Source organism: Narcine bancroftii, chromosome 5, assembly GCF_036971445.1.
Source record: "Narcine bancroftii isolate sNarBan1 chromosome 5, sNarBan1.hap1, whole genome shotgun sequence".
In the NCBI taxonomy this organism is placed as follows: domain Eukaryota; kingdom Metazoa; phylum Chordata; class Chondrichthyes; order Torpediniformes; family Narcinidae; genus Narcine; species Narcine bancroftii.
The window spans coordinates 107,218,428-107,240,429 of NC_091473.1; the positions used below are offsets into that span (position 1 = coordinate 107,218,428).

General features: G+C 40.8%; 1 protein-coding gene across 1 annotated transcript in view; it reads right to left on the minus strand.

Moving 5' to 3' along the window:
* LOC138763834 (nardilysin-like) overlaps positions 1 to 22,002 on the minus strand; it is a 143,052-nt gene that overhangs the window by 2,669 nt on the left and 118,381 nt on the right. The window contains exons 28-30 of the mRNA XM_069938656.1: positions 21,744 to 21,834; positions 18,542 to 18,658; positions 16,029 to 16,118 (exon numbers count right to left, since the gene is read on the minus strand). Of these exons, the coding sequence (XP_069794757.1) occupies positions 16,029 to 16,118; positions 18,542 to 18,658; positions 21,744 to 21,834 (298 nt within the window). The remainder of the gene's footprint in view (positions 1 to 16,028; positions 16,119 to 18,541; positions 18,659 to 21,743; positions 21,835 to 22,002) is intronic.

Below are 22,002 nucleotides of genomic sequence, written 5' to 3' on the forward strand. Positions count from 1 at the left end.
AATATTACAGTCAGCATGGATGAGGTGAGCCAAAAGGGCCTATTTCTCTGCTGTATGATGATTCCACAGACTATCGTGCCATTACTACACTGTCACTAAATCCAAATCCTGGAACTCACTAAAGAGTAAATGCTGCTACCAACAGTTCCAGGCAGCCTTTCACCAACGACTTCAAGGCCAATGAGGCATAGACAATAAATGTCAATGGTGCATCACATAAATGAATCAAAATGGAATATTTCAGTAAGGTTCCTATTTAAATGTTTGTTAGACCAAAAAAATCAAAGCAGCATAATCCATATGCAGCTGCAGACAACGAGTTCCAAAGAAAAACCATTCAGACAGACAGTCAACTCTGTGCTTAAATACAAATGTTAGATCATGATCTCAATGGTACATTAGTTATAATTTATTCAATTGAATTTAAGCAACTGCAATTAGGGAAACTAAGTAAATCCACCTTAAATGAAGTGTCAATTATTTTTTTAACGAATTTTAGTAGGATAAATGCAAGCTTGTCACAGTAGCTTTGCTTCATAGAATTTTATAACACAGTACAGATCCATAATGCAGTATCAACCAATGTAAACCTACTCCACAAGTTAATCCTTTCACGACCCTCCATTTTTCTTACATTCGTGTGCCTATTGAAAAGTCTCTGGCATGCCCCTGTTGTATGAGCCTCCACCATCACCCCAAGCAACGCATTCCTGGCACCCACCACTCTTAAAAAAATGTTGCCGCTGACATCTTCCCAAATTTTCCTCAACTCACCTTAAATCAGTGGTTCTAAACTGGTTTCTTTCCACTCACATACCACTTTAAGTAATCCCCATGCCATAAGTGCTCTGTGATTAGTAAGGGATGGCTTAAGGTGGTATGTGAGTGGAAAGGGAAGGTTGAGAATTGTTACTGAAATATTTTGCTTGAGAAAAATTGTCATTGGCCCATTTCCTTTGGCGTTATTGAAACTGTCTTCAGCTGATCCCAGAGGGTTTCAGGGGACGAGTCCGTGAGGCGGATTGCATCCTCGAGCTTTGCTTTGAGGTTTGCCTGGAAGTTTCCTCTCACTTCGCCTGACTGCAAGTTTCCAACATTGAACCTCTTTCTGGGGGCTTTACTGTTCCTGGACTTTGGCTTGAAGTGAAGGTTGAGCTTGCAGCGAACCAGCCGGTGGTCAGTGTGGCATTCCACGCTGGGCATGACTCTGGTGGCGAGCACATCTCGTTTGTCTCTTTCTCGCACCAGGACGTAGTCCAGGAGGTGCCAGTGTTTGGATCGGGGATGCATCCAGGTAGTCTTCAGGCTGTCCCTCTGATGAAAAAGGGTGTTTGTAATGATAAGCTGCTTTTCTGCACAGAGTTCCAACAGGAGGCGCCCGTTGTCGTTGCACTTGCCGACACCGTGCTTGCCCAGGATTCCTGGCCAGGTTTCTGAGTCTTTGCCGACGCGAGCGTTGAAGTCGCCAAGGGTGACAACCTTGTCGGCTGTAGGGGTGCGTTGAATGAGGTTGCGCAGATCAGTGTAGAACTTGTCCTTTTCTGCTGGTTCCACCTGGAGGGTTGGAGCATAGACACTGATGAGGGTGATGCAACGTTTGTTTTGAAGGGGGAGTCGCATGGACATGATCCGGTCCGAGTGGCCTGTTAGGAGTTTTTCAAGTTTGGAGGCAATGGAGTTCTTGACCATGAAGCCTACACCAGATAGGTGTCGTTCATCCATAGGCTTGCCAGATCAGTAGTGTGTAGCCTGCGCCGCGTTCTTGGAGGCTGCCTACATCTGCAAGGTGGACTTCACTGAGAGTGGCTATGTCGATGTCAAGTCTGAGGAGTTCATGTGCGATGAGGGCAGACCGACGTTCAGGTCGGTGGCTGTCAGCCTTGTCTAGCATGGTTCTGATGTTCCAGCATGCTAGCTTCAGTTTGTGAGCATCTTTTGAGGGGGAGGACGTGCCATACTGCAATCCACTGAAGAGGTACTGGGCTTCTCCTCCAGGAAAAACAAGGACTGGTTCGATGAAAACAACCAGGAAATCCAGGAGCTGCTGGCAAAGAAGCAAGTTGCCCACCAGGCTCACCTTGCAAAGCTGTCCTGGCCAGAGAAGAAACGAGCCTTCCGTCGCACATGCAGCCATCTTCAGCGCAAACTCTGGGAGATCCAAAATGAGTGGTGGACTGGCCTCGCCAAACGAACCCAGCTCAGCGCGGACATTGGCGACTTCAGGGGTTTTTAGAAGGCTCTAAAGGCTGTGTACGGCCCCTCACCCCAAGTCCAAAGCCCGCTGCGCAGCTCAGATGACAAAGTCCTCCTCAGTGACAAGATCTCCATCCTCAACCAACGGTCAGAACACTTCCAATCTCTTTTCAGTGCCAACCACTCAGTCCAAGAATCCGCCCTGAGCCAGCTCCCTCAACAGCCCCTAAGGCTAGAACTGGATGAGGTCCTCACCCGGGAAGAGACATATAAGGCAATTGAACAACTGAAAAGTGGCAAAGCAGCAGGTATGGATGGAATCCCCCCCAGATGTCTGGAAGGCTGGTGGCAAAACTCTGCATGTCAAACTGCATGAGTTTTTCAAGCTTTGCTGGGACCAAGGAAAGCTGCCTCAGGACCTTCGTGATGCCATCATCATCACCCTGTACAAAAACAAAGGCGAGAAATCAGACTGCTCAAACTACAGGGGAATCACGCTGCTCTCCATTGCAAAATCTTCGCTAGGATTCTCCTAAATAGAATAATACCTAGTGTCGCCGAAAATGTTCTCCCAGAATCACAGTGCGGCTTTCCACAAACAGAGGAACTACTGACATGGTCTTTGCCCTCAGACAGCTCCAAGAAAAGTGCAGAGAACAAAACAAAGGACTCTACATCACCTTTGTTGACCTCATCAAAGCCTTCGACACCGTGAGCAGGAAAGGGCTTTGGCAAATAGTAGAGCGCCTCGGATGCCCCCCAAAGTTCCTCAACATGGTTATCCAACTGCACGAAAACCAACAAGGTCGGGTCAGATACAGCAATGAGCTCTCTGAACCCTTCTCCATTAACAATGGCGTGAAGCAAGGCTGCGTTCTCGCACCAACCCTCTTTTCAATCTTCTTCAGCATGATGCTGACACAAGCCAGGAAAGACCTCAACAATGAAGATGCTGTTTACATCCAGTACCGCACGGATGGCAGTCTCTTCAATCTGAGGCGCCTGCAAGCTCACACCAAGACACAAGAGCAACTTGTCCGTGAACTACTCTTTGCAGACAATGCCGCTTTAGTTGCCCATTCAGAGCCAGCTCTGCAGCGATTGACGTCCTGTTTTGCAGAAACTGCCAAAATGTTTGGCCTGGAAGTCAGCCTGAAGAAAACTGAGGTCCTCCATCAGCCAGCTCCCCACCATAATTACCAGTCCCCCCACATCTCCATCGGGCACACAAAACTCAAAACGGTCAACCAGTTTACCTATCTCGGCTGCACCATTTCATCGGATGCAAGGATCGACAACGAGATAGACAACAGACTCGCCAAGGCAAATAGCGCCTTTGGAAGACTACACAAAAGAGCCTGGAAAAACAACCAACTGAAAAACCTCACAAAGATAAGCGTATACAGAGCCGTTGTCATACCCACACTCCTGTTTGGCTCCGAATCATGGGTCCTCTACCGGCATCACCTACGGCTCCTAGAACGCTTCATCCTCAACATCCATTGGAGTGCTTTCATCCCTAACGTCGAAGTACTCGAGATGGCAGAGGCCAACAGCATCGAATCCACGCTGCTGAAGATCCAACTGCGCTGGGTAGGTCACGTCTCCAGAATGGAGGACCATCGCCTTCCCAAGATCGTGTTATATGGCGAGCTCTCCACTGGCCACCGTGACAGAGGTGCACCAAAGAAGAGGTACAAGGACTGCCTAAAGAAATCTCTTGGTGCCTGCCACATTGACCACCGCCAGTGTGCTGATATCGCCTCAAACCGTGCATCTTGGCGCCTCAAATTTGGCGGGCAGCAACCTCCTTGGAAGAAGACCGCAGAGCCCACCTCACTGACAAAAGACAAAGGAGGAAAAACCCAACCCAACCCCAACCAACCAATTTTCCCTTGCAACCGCTGCAACCGTGTCTGTCTGTCCCGCATCGGACTTGTCAGCCACAAATGAGCCTGCAGCTGACGTGGACATTACCCCTCCATAAACCTTCGTCCGCGAAGCCAAGCCAAAGAAGAAAGAAGAAGAAGAAGAAGAAGAAAGACTGAAACTGTGCACATAACAAGTCAATTATGTACAATTAAAACAGTGGTTTTCAACCATTTTCTTTCCACACATATACCACCTTAAGCAATCCCTTATTAATCACAGAGCACCTATGGCATAGGGAATATTTAAAGTGGTATGTGAGTGGAAAGAAAAAGGTTGAGAACCACTGCCTCAAACAGATGACCTCTGGTACTTGCTAGTTTCCCCAGGAAAAAGATGGTGGCTGTCCACCCTATCTACACCTATCATAGTCTTACATACATCTTTTAAGTTACTTCTCACCCTTTGTTGCTCCAAAGTTAAAAATCCTCAACGGTGCTTAAGACATTCTCCATTCCTGGTAAATCTCCTCTGTGCCCACTCTAAAGCTTATACATCCTTCCTGCAATGAGGAACCCAGGGGTGAACACAATACTGCAAGTGTGGTCTAACAAGAGTTTTATACAGCTGAATGTTGCTTCACAGCTTTTGAACTCAATCCCCCAACTAAAGAAGGCCAACAAACCATGTTTTTTCTTAACTATTCCATCAACCTTGAGGGATCCACAATTTGGAGCAAGATCTCTCTGTTCCTCTACACTTAAGAATCTTGCCATTAACCACATACTCCAGCTTCAGTCCCACCTTCCAAAACGTGCACTTCACACTTATTTGGATAAACTCCATCTGCTACTTCTCTGACTAACTCTGCATCATCTCCATATCCTGTTGTATCCTATGACAATCTTATAATCATATAACCATTTACAGCACAGAAACAGGCCAGTTTAGCCTGCCGAACATCATCTCTCACCTAGTCCCACTGACCCGCTTTTGGCCCATAACTCTCCACACCTCTCCATATACCTATCCAACATATCCTTGAATATTAACCGATCTCGCTTCTACCACCACTGCCAGATGTTCATTCCATAGCCCCATCACCCTCTGTGTGAAAAAATATCCCCTTATGTTTCCCTAAAACTTTTCCTCTTTTACTCTCAATCCATGCCCTCTTGTTTGAATCTCCCCCACTCTCAGTGGAAAAAGCCTATCCACATTGACTCTATCCATCTCATTTATAATTTTGAATTCCTCTCAAATCACCCCTCTACCTTCTACGCTCCAGGGAATAAAGTCCCAGCCTGCTCAAACTTACCCTGTAACTCAAACCCTGAAACCTCGGCCACATTCTCATAAATCTCCTCTGCACTCTCTCTATACTGTTTATATCCTTCCCACAATTTGGCGACCAAAACTGCAAATATTCCAAATTTGGCCTCACCAATGCCTTATACAATTTCAACATAACATCCTAACTGCTGTGTTCTATACTCTGATTTATGAAAGGCCACATACTAAATGCCTTCTTAACCATCCTATCCACATGTAATTCAACTCAGAATTATGTACCATGACTCCTAAATCCCTTTGTTCCACTGCACTCCTCAATTATCTACCATTTAATGTGCATGTCCTATTTTGATTAGTCCTACCAAAATGTAGTACCTCACATTTATCAGTATTAAACTCCATCTGCCATCTTTCAGCCCACTCTTCTAACTGTCCTAAATATCACCCTGTAAGCTTTCATAATCTTCCTCACTGTTCACAACACCGCCAACCTTTGTATCATCTACAAATTTACTAATCCAATTTTCCACCCTATCATCTAGATCGTTAATATATACGACAAACATCAGTGGACCCAGTGCAGATTCCTGAGGCACTCCACTCGACACCAGCCTCCAATTCGACAAATAATTTTCCACCACTACTCTATGGCATCTCCCATCCAACCATTGCTGAATCCATTTCACTACTTCATAATTAATACCTAATGCTTCCAACTTACTCAAACATTCGTATCATCTGGAAATCTTACTGTCCCATCCCTCTACTTCTTCGTCCAAGTTATTTCAGAATCCATGCAGCTAAGGTTCTATGGATCCCATGCCTGATCAGTTTTTGAATGACCCTACCATAGGTACCTTTTCAAATGCCTTACTAAAATCCATATACACTGCACCCACCACCCTACTTTAAATTTCTTTTGTCACCCCCTTGAAGAATTCAAAAAAGCTCGTGAGGCATGGCCTGCCCCTGACTAACCCTGAGAAGACGATGCTTCTCTAAATGCTCGTAAATCCTGTCCCTAAGATTCTTTGCCAATACTTTGCTCATCACGGACTTAAGATTCATTTGTCTCTAATTCTCAGTATTTTCCCTATTTGTTCAAAACAGAAACTACATTCCTCTCCTGTGGCAGGGGAGGAATGGGTAGGGAATTGAAATGGGTGGTCACTGGAAGATCCATGCTATTGCAGTGGACAGAGTCAAGGTGCCCAACGAAGCGATCTACCAGTCTATGCCTAATTCCCTGGCCCATTTCCTTGCTGACATGTCTGCCCATGGTCTCATGCACTGCCAGACTGAGACCACCCATAAATTGGAGGAACAACACATCTTCTGTCTGGGTACCCTCCAACCAGATGGCATTAACATTGACTTCACCAGTTTCCACTGAAACCACCCCCCCCAACCCCCACCTGCCCTTCTTCCACATGTCCTTCCCTCTAGTTCGGTCTCTCCCTCTCTTCCCTTTTCCCTCGGCCTCCTTTCAGAGCCAAAAATCAATTCTTAACCTTTCCTTTTGTATCCAATTAACACCTTTTGGCTGTTGGTCTGGACTCCTCTCCTCCCATTCTTCCCTCTTAATCTCTCATCTTTAAGATGCCTGTCTGCTAATTTTCATCTTTACTCCTATGGACACTGAGAGTCCAGCTGAGTCCCTGCTGCATTTCTGTGTGTTTTTACTACAATCTTAGCATCTGTAGACTTTTATGTTTCACACCGTCTCAGAAATGCTCAGCCAAGAGATTTGTCACTTGACCAGGTTCTTTACTCAGTTGGCTTGTTCACATACTGTGTCAGGAATCCTTCTCGGATGCACCTGAGAAATTCTACTCCACACCTTCCCCACTGCCACGTCCATTTTGCCCCCCTCCCCCACCCCCTCGAACCTTTTGCACCAAGGAGATGCTCATATTAGGGAAGTTAAAGCAGTGGTTCTAAACCTTTTTCTTTCCATCCACATACCACCATAAGCAATCCCTTACTAATCACAGAGCACCTATGGCATAGGGAATACTTAAAGTGGTATGTGAGTGGAAAGAAAAAGGTTAAGAACCACTGAGTTAAAGTCTTCCGAGTTATCTGCTCTTCCATTTTTTGGTGTTGATTTGCAGGTCTGTAGAATACTGCCAACGGAGTGATCGCTCCCTTCGTGTTTCTGACTTCTAACCACAGTAACTCAGTAGACAACATCTCCGCAACGTCCACCCTTTCAACAGCTGTGATGCTACTCCCTCCCTTTCCATTTGATACATCTCATCCCAGAACGTGAATCAGTCAAGTTTATGGGAATGCAGTCAGATGCTCATCCAAATTTATAAACATATTAAACAGAAATGTCTACCTATGAGGAAATCCAAATCAAAACTGCACAGATTCTGCAAACAACCTTTCAAACTCATTTTAGTAGTTAGCAAAATTGATATCTGTCAAATAAATTTGCATGAATTAAACCTGGGATTGCTCCAACTTTATGGCACAGGTAGAAATGAAATAAATCATGCATTTATTGTGGTGAGTAGACTATAAAATTAGATTTTAAAAAATTCACTCCTGTTTAGCATCTCATGCAAAACAATTTCATGCAAGACCTACTGTATACTAGGTACATACATAAGAGATTACTTAAATTTAAGGATAAGGCCCATATTATCCTCTGGAATTTCCAGCACTTACAACAGGATCCCACTACCAAACACATCTTCCCCTCTCTGCCTTCTATAGGAATTGCTCTCTCCATGACTCCCTTGTGCACTCATTCCTCACCACCAACTCCCTCCCGGCACCTTCCCCTGTGGCCGTAGGAGGTGCTACACCTGCACCCAGATCTCCCCCCCTCATCACAGTCTGGGGCCCAAAACAGGCCTTTCGAGTGAAGCAACACTTCATGTTTATCCACAGGACTGATGCTATTTTCACAATCGCTCCACAGCAGATGCAATATCGCTGGCTCTCTACTCAGCTCTGGAGCACCTCAAAAACAGCAATTCATACGTACAGCTGCTCTTCATCAACTATACCTCGGCCTTCAATACCATTATTCCCTCAGTGCTGGTCAAGAAGCTACAAATTCTAGGCCTCTGCAACTGAATCCTTGACTTTCTCATCAGAAGACCACAATCTGTAGGAATCGGAAATGTCTCCTCCTCACTGATTTCCATGCTTAGCCCACTCCTCTACTCTTTCCATGCTTAGCCCACTCCTCTACTCTTTATACACTCATTCGTGTGTGGCCAGACACAATTCCAATGCTAACTACAAGTATGCCAATGACACCATAGTTGATGGAAGAATCACAAACGGCAATGAGGCAGCGTACAGGAGGGAGATAGATGAGCTCGTTGAATGGTCTAAAGACAACCTTGCGCTCAACGTCAGCAAAACCAAGGAGATGATTGTGTACTTCAGAAGGAGTCAAGAGAATGCAACCCAGTCCTCATCGAGGGCTCAGTAGTGGAGAGGCTCAAGAACTTCAAATTCCTGCATGTGAATATCTCTAAGGATCTGTCCTGGAGCCTCCATGTTGATACAATCACAAAGAAGGCCCGCTAGCAGCTATACTTTGTGAGGTGACTGAGGAGATTCAGTATGTCACCAAAGACTCTCGCAAACTTCTATAGGTTTACCATGGAGAGCATTCTGGCTGGTGGCATCATTGTCTGGTACGGAGGCACCAACTCTCAAGACAAGAATAAACTCCAGAGGGTTGTTAACTCGGCCTGCAACATCACAGGCACCAGACTTAAACTCTATCGAGGTCATAAACTTGATGCGGTGTCTTAAAAAAGCAGCCTTTATCAAAGACCCCACCACCAAGGCCATGCCCTCTTCACTCTGCTACCATCGGGGAAAAGGTACAGGAGCCTAAAGATGAGCACTAAACGGCACAAGGACAGCTTCTTCCCCGCTGCCATCAGATTCCTGAATAATCAATGAACCAAAGGCACTGCCGTACTTTTATTTTTGTGCACTATTATTTTTATCTTTTATTGTAATGTTGTAAGATGGTTATAAAATAAATGTTTACACTGTGATGCTGCCACAAAACATAATTTCTTGACTTGTTCACAGCAACAAATTCTATTCACTGCATCTGGTGCTTCCTTTGTGGCCTTCTCTACATCAAAGAGACTGGGCACAGATTTGGACATCGCTTCACTAAGCACCTTCACTCCATCCGCACCAGTGACAGAGACTTCTCATTTCAGTTCTGTATCACATTCCTATATCATATGTCTGCCCATGGTCATATGTACTGTCCCACCTAGACCACCTGAAAATTGGCACTCTCCAAACGGATGGCATTAACATCGACTTTTTCAGGTTTCTGCTAACCTGCTCTCCTCTTTCCCCTCCCTCCTTCCTTTCTCCTTTCCAGTTCACTCTCCCTTCCCCTAGCCATCCTTCCTCCCTTTGATTGTTGCTGTCCCCTCCCTCCCTTCTCCACCTATCATCTCCTGCCTTTGTGACTCCTTACTCTTTTCTTCAAACCCCTGCCGACATTTTTCCATACCTTGATGAAGGGATCAAGCCTGAGAAATCAGTTATGTATTTCTACCTTTGCTACATAAAGGAGACTGTTTGATCTGCTGAGTTTTTCCAGCATTGTGTGTTTTCACTTCAACCACAGTGTCTATACGGGAGTCACGTGATGGAGTAGTGGCCGGACGGTGAACTCCAGCCCTCTCCAGAAAAGTCGGGAAAAACAAGAGAAAATACAAAGGCACAGAAATACAAGTTAAAGAAAAGTGAATATAAAGGTGGAAAGAAGATGGAGACAAAAGGAGAAAAATCAAAATCAATGGAAAGAAGAGAGGAAGAGAAGACAACGGAGGAAAAAGGTGAAGGCCTTACCTGTCCGAAGAGGCCCGCTGTGGAGAGAGGAGCCCACTACCTCAGGTCGGTAGAAAAAGAACTACAACAATGGCTCACAGAGCCGAGTAAAAGTGCGCATGAAAAAAAACACACCGACGGGAGGGGGGACCAGCTGGGGAGTCGATCTCCACAGCCGGCAACGACAGCTGCAGAACACCTGCAGCAAGAAGAGACCACAGAAGACAATGGAAACAAGAAAGAAGAGGAGGAAAGGGCATCAAAGAAACAACAGATGGCCAACCCAGAGGAAGAAGAGGAAAAATACAGTGAAATAGATAAAGGGAAAGGCAAGGTAAAGGATATACTTGCTCGTGTTAGAGGATACATGGAGTCATTTAAAGAATGGCAAACACAGGAATTCAATGATTTAAGAAGAAGAATAAACAACACAGAAGAGAAAATAAATAAAATGGATATGACCTTAACAGAAATGGGGAAAAAAATGGACAAGATGGAAGAACGGGCAATAGCAGCAGAAATGGAGGTAGAAGACTTAAAAAAGAAATTGGAGGAATCTAATAAAAAAACTAAAGAGACACAAGAATTACTAGCTCATAAAATAGATATAATGGAAAATTATAACAGAAGAAATAACATAAAGATAGTGGGCCTTAAGGAAGATGAAGAAGGCAAGAATATGAGGGAGTTTATAAAAGAATGGATCCCTAAGACCCTAGGATGTCCAGAACTACAGCAAGAAATGGAAATAGAAAGGGCACATAGAGCATTGGCCCCTAAACCACAACCACAACAAAAACCAAGATCTATTGTAGTAAAATTCCTAAGATATACTACAAGAGAAAAGGTACTGGAGAAGACAATGGAAAAAGTAAGAGAGGGCAACAAACCACTGGAGTATAAAGGGCAAAAAAGCTTCATTTATCCAGATATAAGTTTTGAACTCCTAAAGAAGAGAAAAGAGTTCAATACAGCAAAGGCGATTTTATGGAAGAAAGGATATAAATTTACACTGAAGCATCCTGCGGTATTGAAAATATTTATTCCAGGACAACAAAACAGACTGTTCTCGGATCCAGAAGAAGCACGAAAATTTGCAGAACAATTACAAAAATAGACTGAGGGATGAAGACGGGTAATGAGAGTAAAATTGATCACGATTGATATGTATGTGGGTAAAGACAAAAATAGACTGAGGGATGAAGACGGGTAATGAGGGTAAAAATGACCACGATTGATATGTATGCGGGTAAAGAGGTATAAGAGTGAATAGAGACAATGGGCATACATGAAAGTATCTGTAATTAAAGGAAAACATAGATAGTATAGACAAGAATTAATAAGGGAAGGTAATGGAATAGAGAGAATAAGGAGGGAATTAAAAGAGTGACCTTTGTAACATATGAAAAGTGAAATCTTTTCTGGGGGGGGCTGGGTGGGGGAAAAGAGCAGTCACTGCAAAATCAGTTGACGCTTGCGAGTGGATTCGCAAATCCAAATGGAGAGGGGAGATGTGGTTGTCCGACAAGGGATAAAGGACAACTCAGGAGGGGAAGGGGAGATTGGGGATAAAGAAGATAGAAATAGGAGAATAAGGAAAATGTTGGATGTTGTAGGAATGTTGTCTTGTAAAGAGTTGAAAATAAGAAAACAGTAATGGAAAAGGAGGAAAGGTAATGATGGAAAAAGGGAAAGAGAAGATAAACAAAATATAAAATGGCTACGCTGAACTATATGACTTTAAATATTAATGGAATACATAACCAAATTAAAAGGAAGAAACTACTAAATTTACTGAAAAAGGAAAAAATAGATATAGCATTTGTCCAAGAAACACACTTAACTGAATTGGAGCACAAGAAATTAAAGAGAGATTGGGTAGGACATGTAACAGCAGCATCGTATAATTCAAAAGCAAGAGGAGTGGCTATATTAATTAGCAAAAATGTGCCATTTAAAATAGAAGAGGAAATAATAGATCCAGCAGGGAGATATGTTATGATAAAATGTCAGATATATTCGGAGCTTTGGAATCTACTTAATATATATTCACCTAACGAAGAAGATCAAAAGTTTATGCAAGATATCTTTTTGAAGGTAGCTAATACGCAAGGGAACATACTAATAGGAGGGGATTTCAATCTGAATTTGGATCCAAATATGGATAAAACGGGGAAAAAAATTAACAGGAAGAACAAAGTAACCAAATTTATAATTAAATCAATGCAAGAAATGAAACTTGTGGACACATGGAGGAAACAAAACCCAAAAGAAAAGGAATACTCATACTACTCGACTAGACATAAAACATACTCAAGAATAGACCTATTTTTGTTATCAGCTAGTATGCAGGATAGAGTAAGAAAAACAGAATATAAAGCGAGAATGCTATCGGTCCATTCACCCTTAATACTGACAGTAAAGCTAGAGGACATCCCTCCAAGAATGTATAGATGGAGATTAAACCCCATGCTACTTAAAAGACAGGATTTTAGAGAATTTATTGAAAAACAATTAAAAATGTACTTTGAAGTAAATACGGAATCAGTGGAAGATAAGTTTATACTATAAGACGCAATGAAAGCATTCATTAGAGGACAAATAATAAGTTATGCAACCAAGATGAAGAAGGACTATAATCAGGAAACAGAGCAGTTGGAAAGGGAAATAATAAATATAGAAAAAAAATTAGCAATAAAGGAAGATACAACCAAAAGAAGAGAATTGGCGGATAAAAAAATAAAATATGAAACATTACAAACATATAAGGTGGAGAAGAATATAATGAAGACAAAACAGAAATATGAACTAGGTGAAAAAACACACAAAATCTTAGCATGGCAGCTTAAGACAGAGCAAACTAAGAAAATGGTATTGGCAACAAGGAAAAAAGACAAACAAATTACATATAATCCAAAATAAATTAAGGAAAACTTCAGAGAATTCTATGAACAATTATACAGAACTGAAAACGAAGGGAAAGAAGGGAAAATAGATGAATTTTTGACTAAAATTGAACTACCAAAACTACAAATAGAGGAACAAAATAAATTAACAGAACCATTTGGAACAGTAGAAATACAAGAGATAATAAAAAAATTACCAAATAATAAGACACCAGGAGAGGATGGACTCCCAATAGAATTCTACAAAACATTTAAAGATCTAATAATACCGCCCCTCCTGGATGTAATCAACCAGATTGATGAGACACAAAACTTACCAGATTCATGTAAAACAGCAATAATTACAGTGATACTAAAACAAGGGAAAGATCCACTCTCACCAGCGTCATATAGACCAATATCTCTGCTAAACACAGATTATAAGATAATAGCTAAACTATTAGCAAACAGATTAGCAGAACAGGTACCGAAAATGGTAAATTTAGACCAAACTGGATTTATCAAAAAAAGACGCACAACAGACAATATTTGTAAATTTATTAACTTAATTCATGCAGTAGAAGGAAATAAAGCACCTGCAGTAGCAGTTGCTTTAGACGCAGAGAAGGCCTTCGACAGACTAGAATGGAATTACTTGTTCAAAGTATTGCAAAAATTCAGTTTACCGGAGAAGTATATTAATTGGATTAAAGCATTATATAAGGGACCGTCAGCGAAAGTGACAGTAAATGGACATGTATCAAAGCAATTTAACTTAAGCAGGTCAACGCGGCAGGGATGCCCACTATCACCATTATTGTTTGCGCTAGCTATAGAACCACTAGCAGAATCGATAAGAATAGATAATAATATAAAAGGAATAAAAATAAAAGACAGGGAATATAAAATCAGTCTATTTGCGGATGATGTGATAGTGTACTTAACAGAACCAGAACTATCAATAAAAGAACTAAATAAGAAATTGAAGGAATATGGAGAAGTGTCGGGATACAAGATAAACGTAAATAAAAGTGAAGCAATGCCTATGAATAACGCGGATTTCTCAAAATTTAAGGAGGAATCCCCATTCAGATGGCAAATGCAGGCAATAAGATACCTAGGTGTGCAAATAAACAAAAATCTAGGCCAATTATATAAACTCAATTACAATCCACTAATGAAAAAATTACAGGACGATTTAGAGCATTGGAAAGAGCTACCACTAACACTGATAGGAAGGATAAACTGTATTAAAATGAACATTTTTCCAAGGATACTATACTTATTTCAGGCATTGCCAATACAACTGACAGAAAAATTCTTCAAAGAGTTAAAGAAAATAATAAGGAAATTTTTATGGAGAGGGGGGAAACCGAGGATAGCACTAGATAAATTAACAGAATGGTATAAACAAGGAGGCTTACAATTGCCAAACTTCAAAAATTATTATAGAGCCGCACAATTAAGGTACCTATCAGATTTTTATCAAACAAGGGAAAAACCAGACTGGACGAGACTAGAATTAGATAAAATAGGGGAAAAGATACCTGAACACATATTATATAAATGGGACGAAAAATTGGTACAACATAGAACTTCTCCAGTATTACACCATCTCCTCAATATATGGAAGAAGATTCATGTAGAAAGAAATAAAACAAATTATCAAATACCAAAACTAATATTGACGCAAAATAAGCTACTCCCTTTTACAATAGACAACCTGTCCTTTAGAAAATGGGAAAAAAAAGGGATTAAAAGAATAGAAAATTGTTTTTCAGGAAGTAGATTCTTATCCTTTGAACAAATGAGAGATAAGTACAATATAACTGGAGATACAGCGCTGGCATATTACCAACTGAGATCCTACTTGAAAGATAAATTAGGAAGCAATTTGAGTTTACCAGAGGGAAGTAACCTTGAATATGTGATTACAGATACAATGTTAATCAAAAGATTTATAACAAATATGTATATTAAACTGCAAGAAAAGGAGAATGAGGAAACAAATGGTAAAACTAAACAAAAATGGGAACAAGATTTAAATATAAAGATAAAAAAGGAAACATGGGAGAAATTATGTTCTGGAACGATGAGAAATACAATAAATACGAGGCTGCGTATGATACAATATAATTGGTTACACAGACTATACATTACACCGCAAAAGTTAAATAAATGGGACCCAACAGTATCTGATAGATGTTTTCGATGTAAAAAAGAAAGGGGAACAACAATTCATGCAATCTGGACATGTGAGAGAGTAGAAAAATTTTGGGATGATCTCAATCAGATATTAAATAAAATAACAGAAAACAATATACCAAAGAATCCAGAGATCTTTCTCCTAAGTAACATAAAAAATAAAGAATTTGGAATTGACTTGGAAGATGCACAAAAAAGATTTGTTAAGATAGCCCTAGCCGTAGCAAAAAAATGTATTATGTCAACCTGGAAATTGGAAGATAATTTGAAAATACAACAATGGTATATAGAAATGAATAAATGTATTCCATTAGAAAAAATAACATATAGTTTAAGAAATAATATTGAAATATTCGAACAAGTATGGGAGCCTTACATTAAATACAATAGTGAAAACCTACCGGGGACAAACATTACCTAAGTTGATGGAAGGAGAAGGAAAGAAAAGAATGGACTCTGTAGAATTTCTGGTGTATTTTTGTTGAATGACAACATTGTCTGACTGAATTAATGCAACCTAGATTGTATACCTAAAATGGATGAGAGAGGGGGTGGTGGGGGGGGTGGCTTGGGAGGAGGGAGGTGGGGGGAGAAAAAGTCACTGTAAATGTGTGAAAAAGAAAAAGTGTATATCATGGCTATTGTGATTTATGGTATGAAAAATAAAAAATTTAAAAAAAACCAAAAAAAAACCACAGTGTCAATAGATTTTCGTGTTTTACTTCAGCCTATTAGGTGGACTGTACTTACATGAATACTAAGTTTTTTACTCTTCTGTCCCTGGTGACTTCTGAACCAATCCACCAAATCTGCTTTGGTGAATGACTTAAGAGCTTGAATCTGTAAAAAAGACAGCAATAATATTACGGTTTATTGTCCTTTGACAGAAAAGTAGGTTGTCAAAGGATTCAGCAGGTTATAGAAGAGTTGGAAAGTATGGGCTGAGAAATGGCAGATGAAATTTAATCCAACTAAGCGTGAAGTGTTGTACTTTGCAAGGTCAAGCACAAGAGGAACGTATACAGTAAATGACTGAACCTGAGGTAGTCAGGTGCAAATCCATAGCTCTCAAAAGTGGCAACATAAGTAGATTTGATGGTAAAGAGGGTATCCTGCACTCTTGCCTTAATCAAGGTGTTGAGTACAAAACTCATGCTACAGTTGCATAAAACTTTGGTTAGGCTACATTTAGAGTATTGTGTGCAGTCTGATTGCCACATTAAAGGAAGGTTAAATTTTAAAGTTTTAGATTTAGAAATATGGCACAGTAATGGCCATTTTGGTCCAAGAGTCCATGCTGCCCAATTTACATCTTGCTAACCTACACCCCCGGTATATTTTTAAAAGGTGGGAGGAATCCGGAGCCCCCTGAAGAAAACTCACACAGACACGGGGAGAATGTACAAACTCATTACAGACAGCGTAGGACTCGAATTCTGGTCCAGTTCCAATTGCTGGCACTGTAAATGCATTGCACTAACTGCTATGCCAACCTTTTGAAGACTTTAGAGAAGGTCCAGAAAAGGTTCACCAGGATGTTACATGAATTATAGAATTTGTTGACAAGTGAGGTCAGAGAAACCTAGATAGTGTCCTCCAGAGTAGAGGCTGAGGGAGGCCTGGCAGAAGCATATAAACTTATGAGAGAAATATGGATGTTAATCTCTCTTTCCCCACACCTCACCCCCTGCCAGGTGGAAATGTCAAATACTTGAGAGCATAGTTTTAAGGTGAGAGGGGCTTCTTTTTTTTTTTAAAATGCACACACCAACAGTGTGAGGAGCCTGGAACTCAGTAGCAGGGGACCTGGTAGGAGCGTATACCATAGCAATGTTTAAGAGGCATTTACATAGACATCTTTTGATGTGGAATGGAGGTGCAGGCAGATGTGTTTAAATTGACATCATGGACAGAAGCTAATGTTCCAATGGACCTGTTCCAATTCCACAGATGCAATCCAGCTTGACCTGCGAGTATTTCCAGATATCATATTTTTTGGTGCTTATTTATGGTATCCACAGATTTTTATTTTCTTCTATTACCTATGCTGACAAGGATGAACCTGGACTATTGGAATCTTTGACAGAGTAAAGTGAGTTACATGAATTGTAACAAGAATCATTACATTTAAATTCTTCAATTCTGTGCCCTTTACAAGGATGAGCAGTGAGGGTGGTTGGAGAATGCAAAAGTATCACAAGGTAGAAAGACAAAAAAAGCTAATTAGTGATTACATCGTTTAACCCAGTGGTTTTCAACTCTTTTCTTTCACTTACATACCACTTTAAATAATCCCTATGCAATAAGTGCTTTGTGATTAGTAAGGGACTGCTTTGTGATAGTACAGATTCTATCACCAATGTGTATATGTACATATGTACAGATGGTAGTGTAAGATGACTGTGATTGGCTGAGAGTGTAGCCACACTTACTGGCAGGTCTTAAAGGATTGCTCCTAGCCAGACCAGGTCATTCTGGACTGGTTGACCTACTTGTGATATGCTCCAGTTTTTTAGTTAAAAACTAGCATAGTTTTAAATTGCCTCCAGCATAGCCTTGGTTTGGATCAACAAGTCTTTGGTTCTTTCGACGCGCATTACATGCTTAAGGTGGTATATGAGTGGGAAGGGAAGATTGAGAATCACTGTTCTAAACCCAATTGTTACTAAAATATTTTGCTTGAGAAAAATTGTCATTGGTCCATTTCCTTTGGATGTTATGAAACCGGGCACATAACAAGTCAATTAGGTACAATTAAAACAGTGGTTTTCAAACTTTTTATTTCCACCCACATCCCACCTTAAGCAATCCCTTACAGAACACCTGTGGCATAGGGAATACTTAAAGTGGTATGTGAGTGGAAAGAAAAAGGATGAGAATCACTGGTTTCACAGAATGACTGATGAAAAAATATTCTGGTGAATGATTGTCAAAAATAAAACAACTTGAGGTTGAAAATGATTTGGGGAAATTAATTTTCTTCAAAAATAGCCTCAGGTCAAAAACATGGAACGAGGAAGAAGCACAAAGATGTGGACTTGGTGAACCATGATGTATAACCATGTCTAACTTGTATAGAAATAAAATTAACATGGTTTGTTCCAATACAAAGACGATAGAAAGTTCTCACAATCACTGCTCAAATATCTAAACATCCTATGTAGCGATTAGAATGTATGAAAAGAAAATTCTGCTTCGTTAAATAAATTTTCTTGAGATTAACCACATTAACTATAGCATTATCATTTCTTATTTAATAATACCTCATGAGTAAGCCTGTCAAACAGGTATTGCTGTGTAAAAACTTCATCCCAGTTTCGGTCTACTTCTTCTCCTAGATGTGTGTCTTCACATAGCTTAAGCTTAATCAATGCTGTTACCTGTTCAATTAAAAAAGGTGATGAAATATTTACAATACAAAGTAACTGAAAACCATGGGTTTCTTCCATTCAAGTACAACATGCCTCAAATCAAGCATTCATCAAGGCAAAGGCAAAAGGGGGAAGAAAACCAGCAAAGTCTACTTTTAATCACATTTTGTTTGAACATTTCATCTATAAAACAATACATGAATCAGTAACTTCTAGATGCAATGTTCAAATATTTCCCAAACCCAGTTCATTTACTGCAATGAAACTGAATTTCTGCACCACAGAATCATTACAGCAGATGAAACCTTTAGCCAAAATGCCCAATCATGGTGAAGTAATCCAGGGAGATCATTTCCCCATTGTCCAATTTTTAGAAAAACTTTTAATTTTCTTTCAAAGATGACAACTACACCTGTATCCCACACCATTCCCAATCATAAATGACTTGCTACATAAAAAGTAGCTACTTCCTGATGTCACTTCTGGACCTTTCGGTAATCTTGGTCCTTCTGTTAATGGAAAGGATTTTTTTTTAATTTACCATATCTAAATCCCATCATGATTTTGTACACTATTAAATATCATCTTCTGTGTTCCTGCAATGTAACAAAATAATTACAGATGGAAGCAGATTTATTTGATATATTCAAACAAATTCATGGCCTTATCCTTTCTTAATTAATTTTATTTTCCCCTCACACCATTCAACTCACCAACCCCCACAGATTCAGCCACTCAACTACACTCTCAAGATAATTTACAGTACCTCAATACCATCCATGTATTTTTGGGATGTTGAAGGAATACAAAACAGCCAGAGAAAACCCAAAAGGTCATGGGGGAACATGCAAACTCCATACAAATACAACCCAAGGTCACGATTGAACCTGGGTCATTGGATTGATAACAATGTGCTGCATCACTCTACTGTCCAATTACCACATGATGGTGATCATGTGCCTCATGCAAATATTTTTAAAAGCCAGTAAAAAAAAATTAATATGCCTATCCAAAAAAGATCAAGGTTTTGAAATTGCATCAGATAGCAACCTCAAAGATGTAACTCATCAAGGTTGTGGGACTCCGTTTATATGTTATTTAATGACAACTAGCAGAGGTACAACGCAATTGAGTTGCCAGCACATCCACTTTGGGCCAAGTTTAGAACTATTTATCTTCTCTAAACCCGTTGAAATGCAGGGAATCTTATTATTAGATCTTGAGGAAGTTCTTAATTTCAGCAGATGTTTCTGCTCAGTGTTTTATTCCCTTCGTCACCAGTAACAGGCAAGCAGAGTATAGTGGTGTAGTAGGGCAGTAAGGAGGACACAATGAATTGGGGGATGAGAACCACTGATGATGTACATCACCTCTCTGTGTTGTGCAGCATCTGAACCAGCGAAAGGAGGAACGCTATTGGACCACACAGGGAACCGTCAACTTGGGTGTGACTAAGATTCCAAGGGTTAACTACATTGCTGAATTCAGCTCCTAATCAAGAGTTTTGTATAGAAATATTCTGACCAGAATGCCTACTGGCAGAGTACAATACTGTATATGTAGATAATTGTAGAACTAGGGCATTAATAGCCCGGGGAATCTTGTGAATTTATGGATTTTATTAATCACCATTCAGTCATACCTGCAATCTTCTGCCAATGGTTACAAAAGCTCAGTAGTTTTCAAAATATGTTGGGTCAGTCTGAGACAAATTTGATCTCCATAAAAGTTAATGTTGACTGTTAAGGTTGTTCTTACTAATACTGAAGATTAGATACAAGATTACTCACTTGGGAAAGTCTCTATTTCAAGGGTTTGCATGCTGTTCTTCTTATCCCACAGGTAAATCTTCACTTTTCAGTTGCTGAAACATGTCCACTAAGGGCAAACAAAGCTTCCAGACTGGGTCATGAGAAATCTAGTCACAATCTTTGATGTCAATTTGAGAACTTGACTGCTGCAAGTTCACTGGACTGGTCACTAGTAAGGGGAAGGGTTGGTAAAGGGGCCTCCAGCATAGCATTGCATATTAGGTTGGAGACAATAGAGTTTTGGATAATGTTTAAGTTTATGGAGGATGGACGAGCAGCAACAAGACTGGAGTGCATTTGAATGTCCTCTACCGGCACCACCTACGGCTCCTAGAACGTTTCCAACAGTGTTGTCTCCGCTCCATCCTCAACATCCATTGGAGCGCTTTCATCCCTAACGTCAAAGTACTCGAGATGGCAGAGGTCGACAGCATCGAGTCCACGCTGCTGAAGATCCAGCTGCGCTGGGTGGGTCACGTCTCCAGAATTGGGGACCATCGCTTCCCAAGATCATGTTATATGGCGAGCTCTCCACTGGCCACCGAGACAGAGGTGCACCAAAGAAGAGGTACAAGGACTGCCTAAAGAAATCTCTTGGTGCCTGCCACATTGACCACCGCCAGTGGGCTGATAGCGCCTCAAACCGTGCATCTTGGTGCCTCACAGTTGGGCGGGCAGCAACCTCCTTTGAAGAAGACCGCAGAGCCCACCTCACTGACAAAAGGCAAAGGAGGAAAAACCCAACACCCAACCCCAACCCACCAATTTTCCCCTGCAGCCGCTGCAACCGTGTCTGCCTGTCCCGCATCGGACTTGTCAGCCACAAACGAGCCTGCAGCTGACGTGGACTTTTTACCCCCTCCATAAATCTTCGTCCGCGAAGCCAAGCCAAAGAAAGAAACAAGGATGTGTTACAGCAACAGGGCTACAACACTAATGACAATGCAATCAAGGGAGAAGCAGATAGAATAAGTGTTTGCAATCTCAGTTCAGGGTAAATGGAAAATTTGAAGTCTAATTTTAAACAATCCAGGAAGAGGAGATGTAATTGACAGTAGAAAAAAAGAGACGATGGTTTTTTGGAGACTGCCTCTGTATAATTGGGGTAAGCAATTTAAAAAAAATTACAGATACTGGAAATCAAACAAAAAAAGAAAACACTGGAAACACTCAGTAAGTTAGAAGAGTCTCAGATCTGAAATTTTAACCCCATTTCCCTATCCATAAGAAAAATGGTCAAAACTTAATAATGTTTTCTCAGAATCATCTTTAATATTAGTTACCTGAGCACAGAAGGAATCTTGACTCATTGACACGAGTTTTTTATGGAAACTCTTCAAAAATTCTTCAATTTTCTTGTCCACTATTTCAGAACTGTTTAAGAATTCAATGTATAATTAATAACATTGGAAAAAGGACGTGTACTTGAAACAAAGTTCTCTTAGAAAGTCTTAGTTGTCAGGTCACTGGCACAGAGTCTAGCCCTTTGGTGAAGAACTGAAAGCAGAAGAGGAGAGCCATAGTGATTGGGGATTTGTTAAT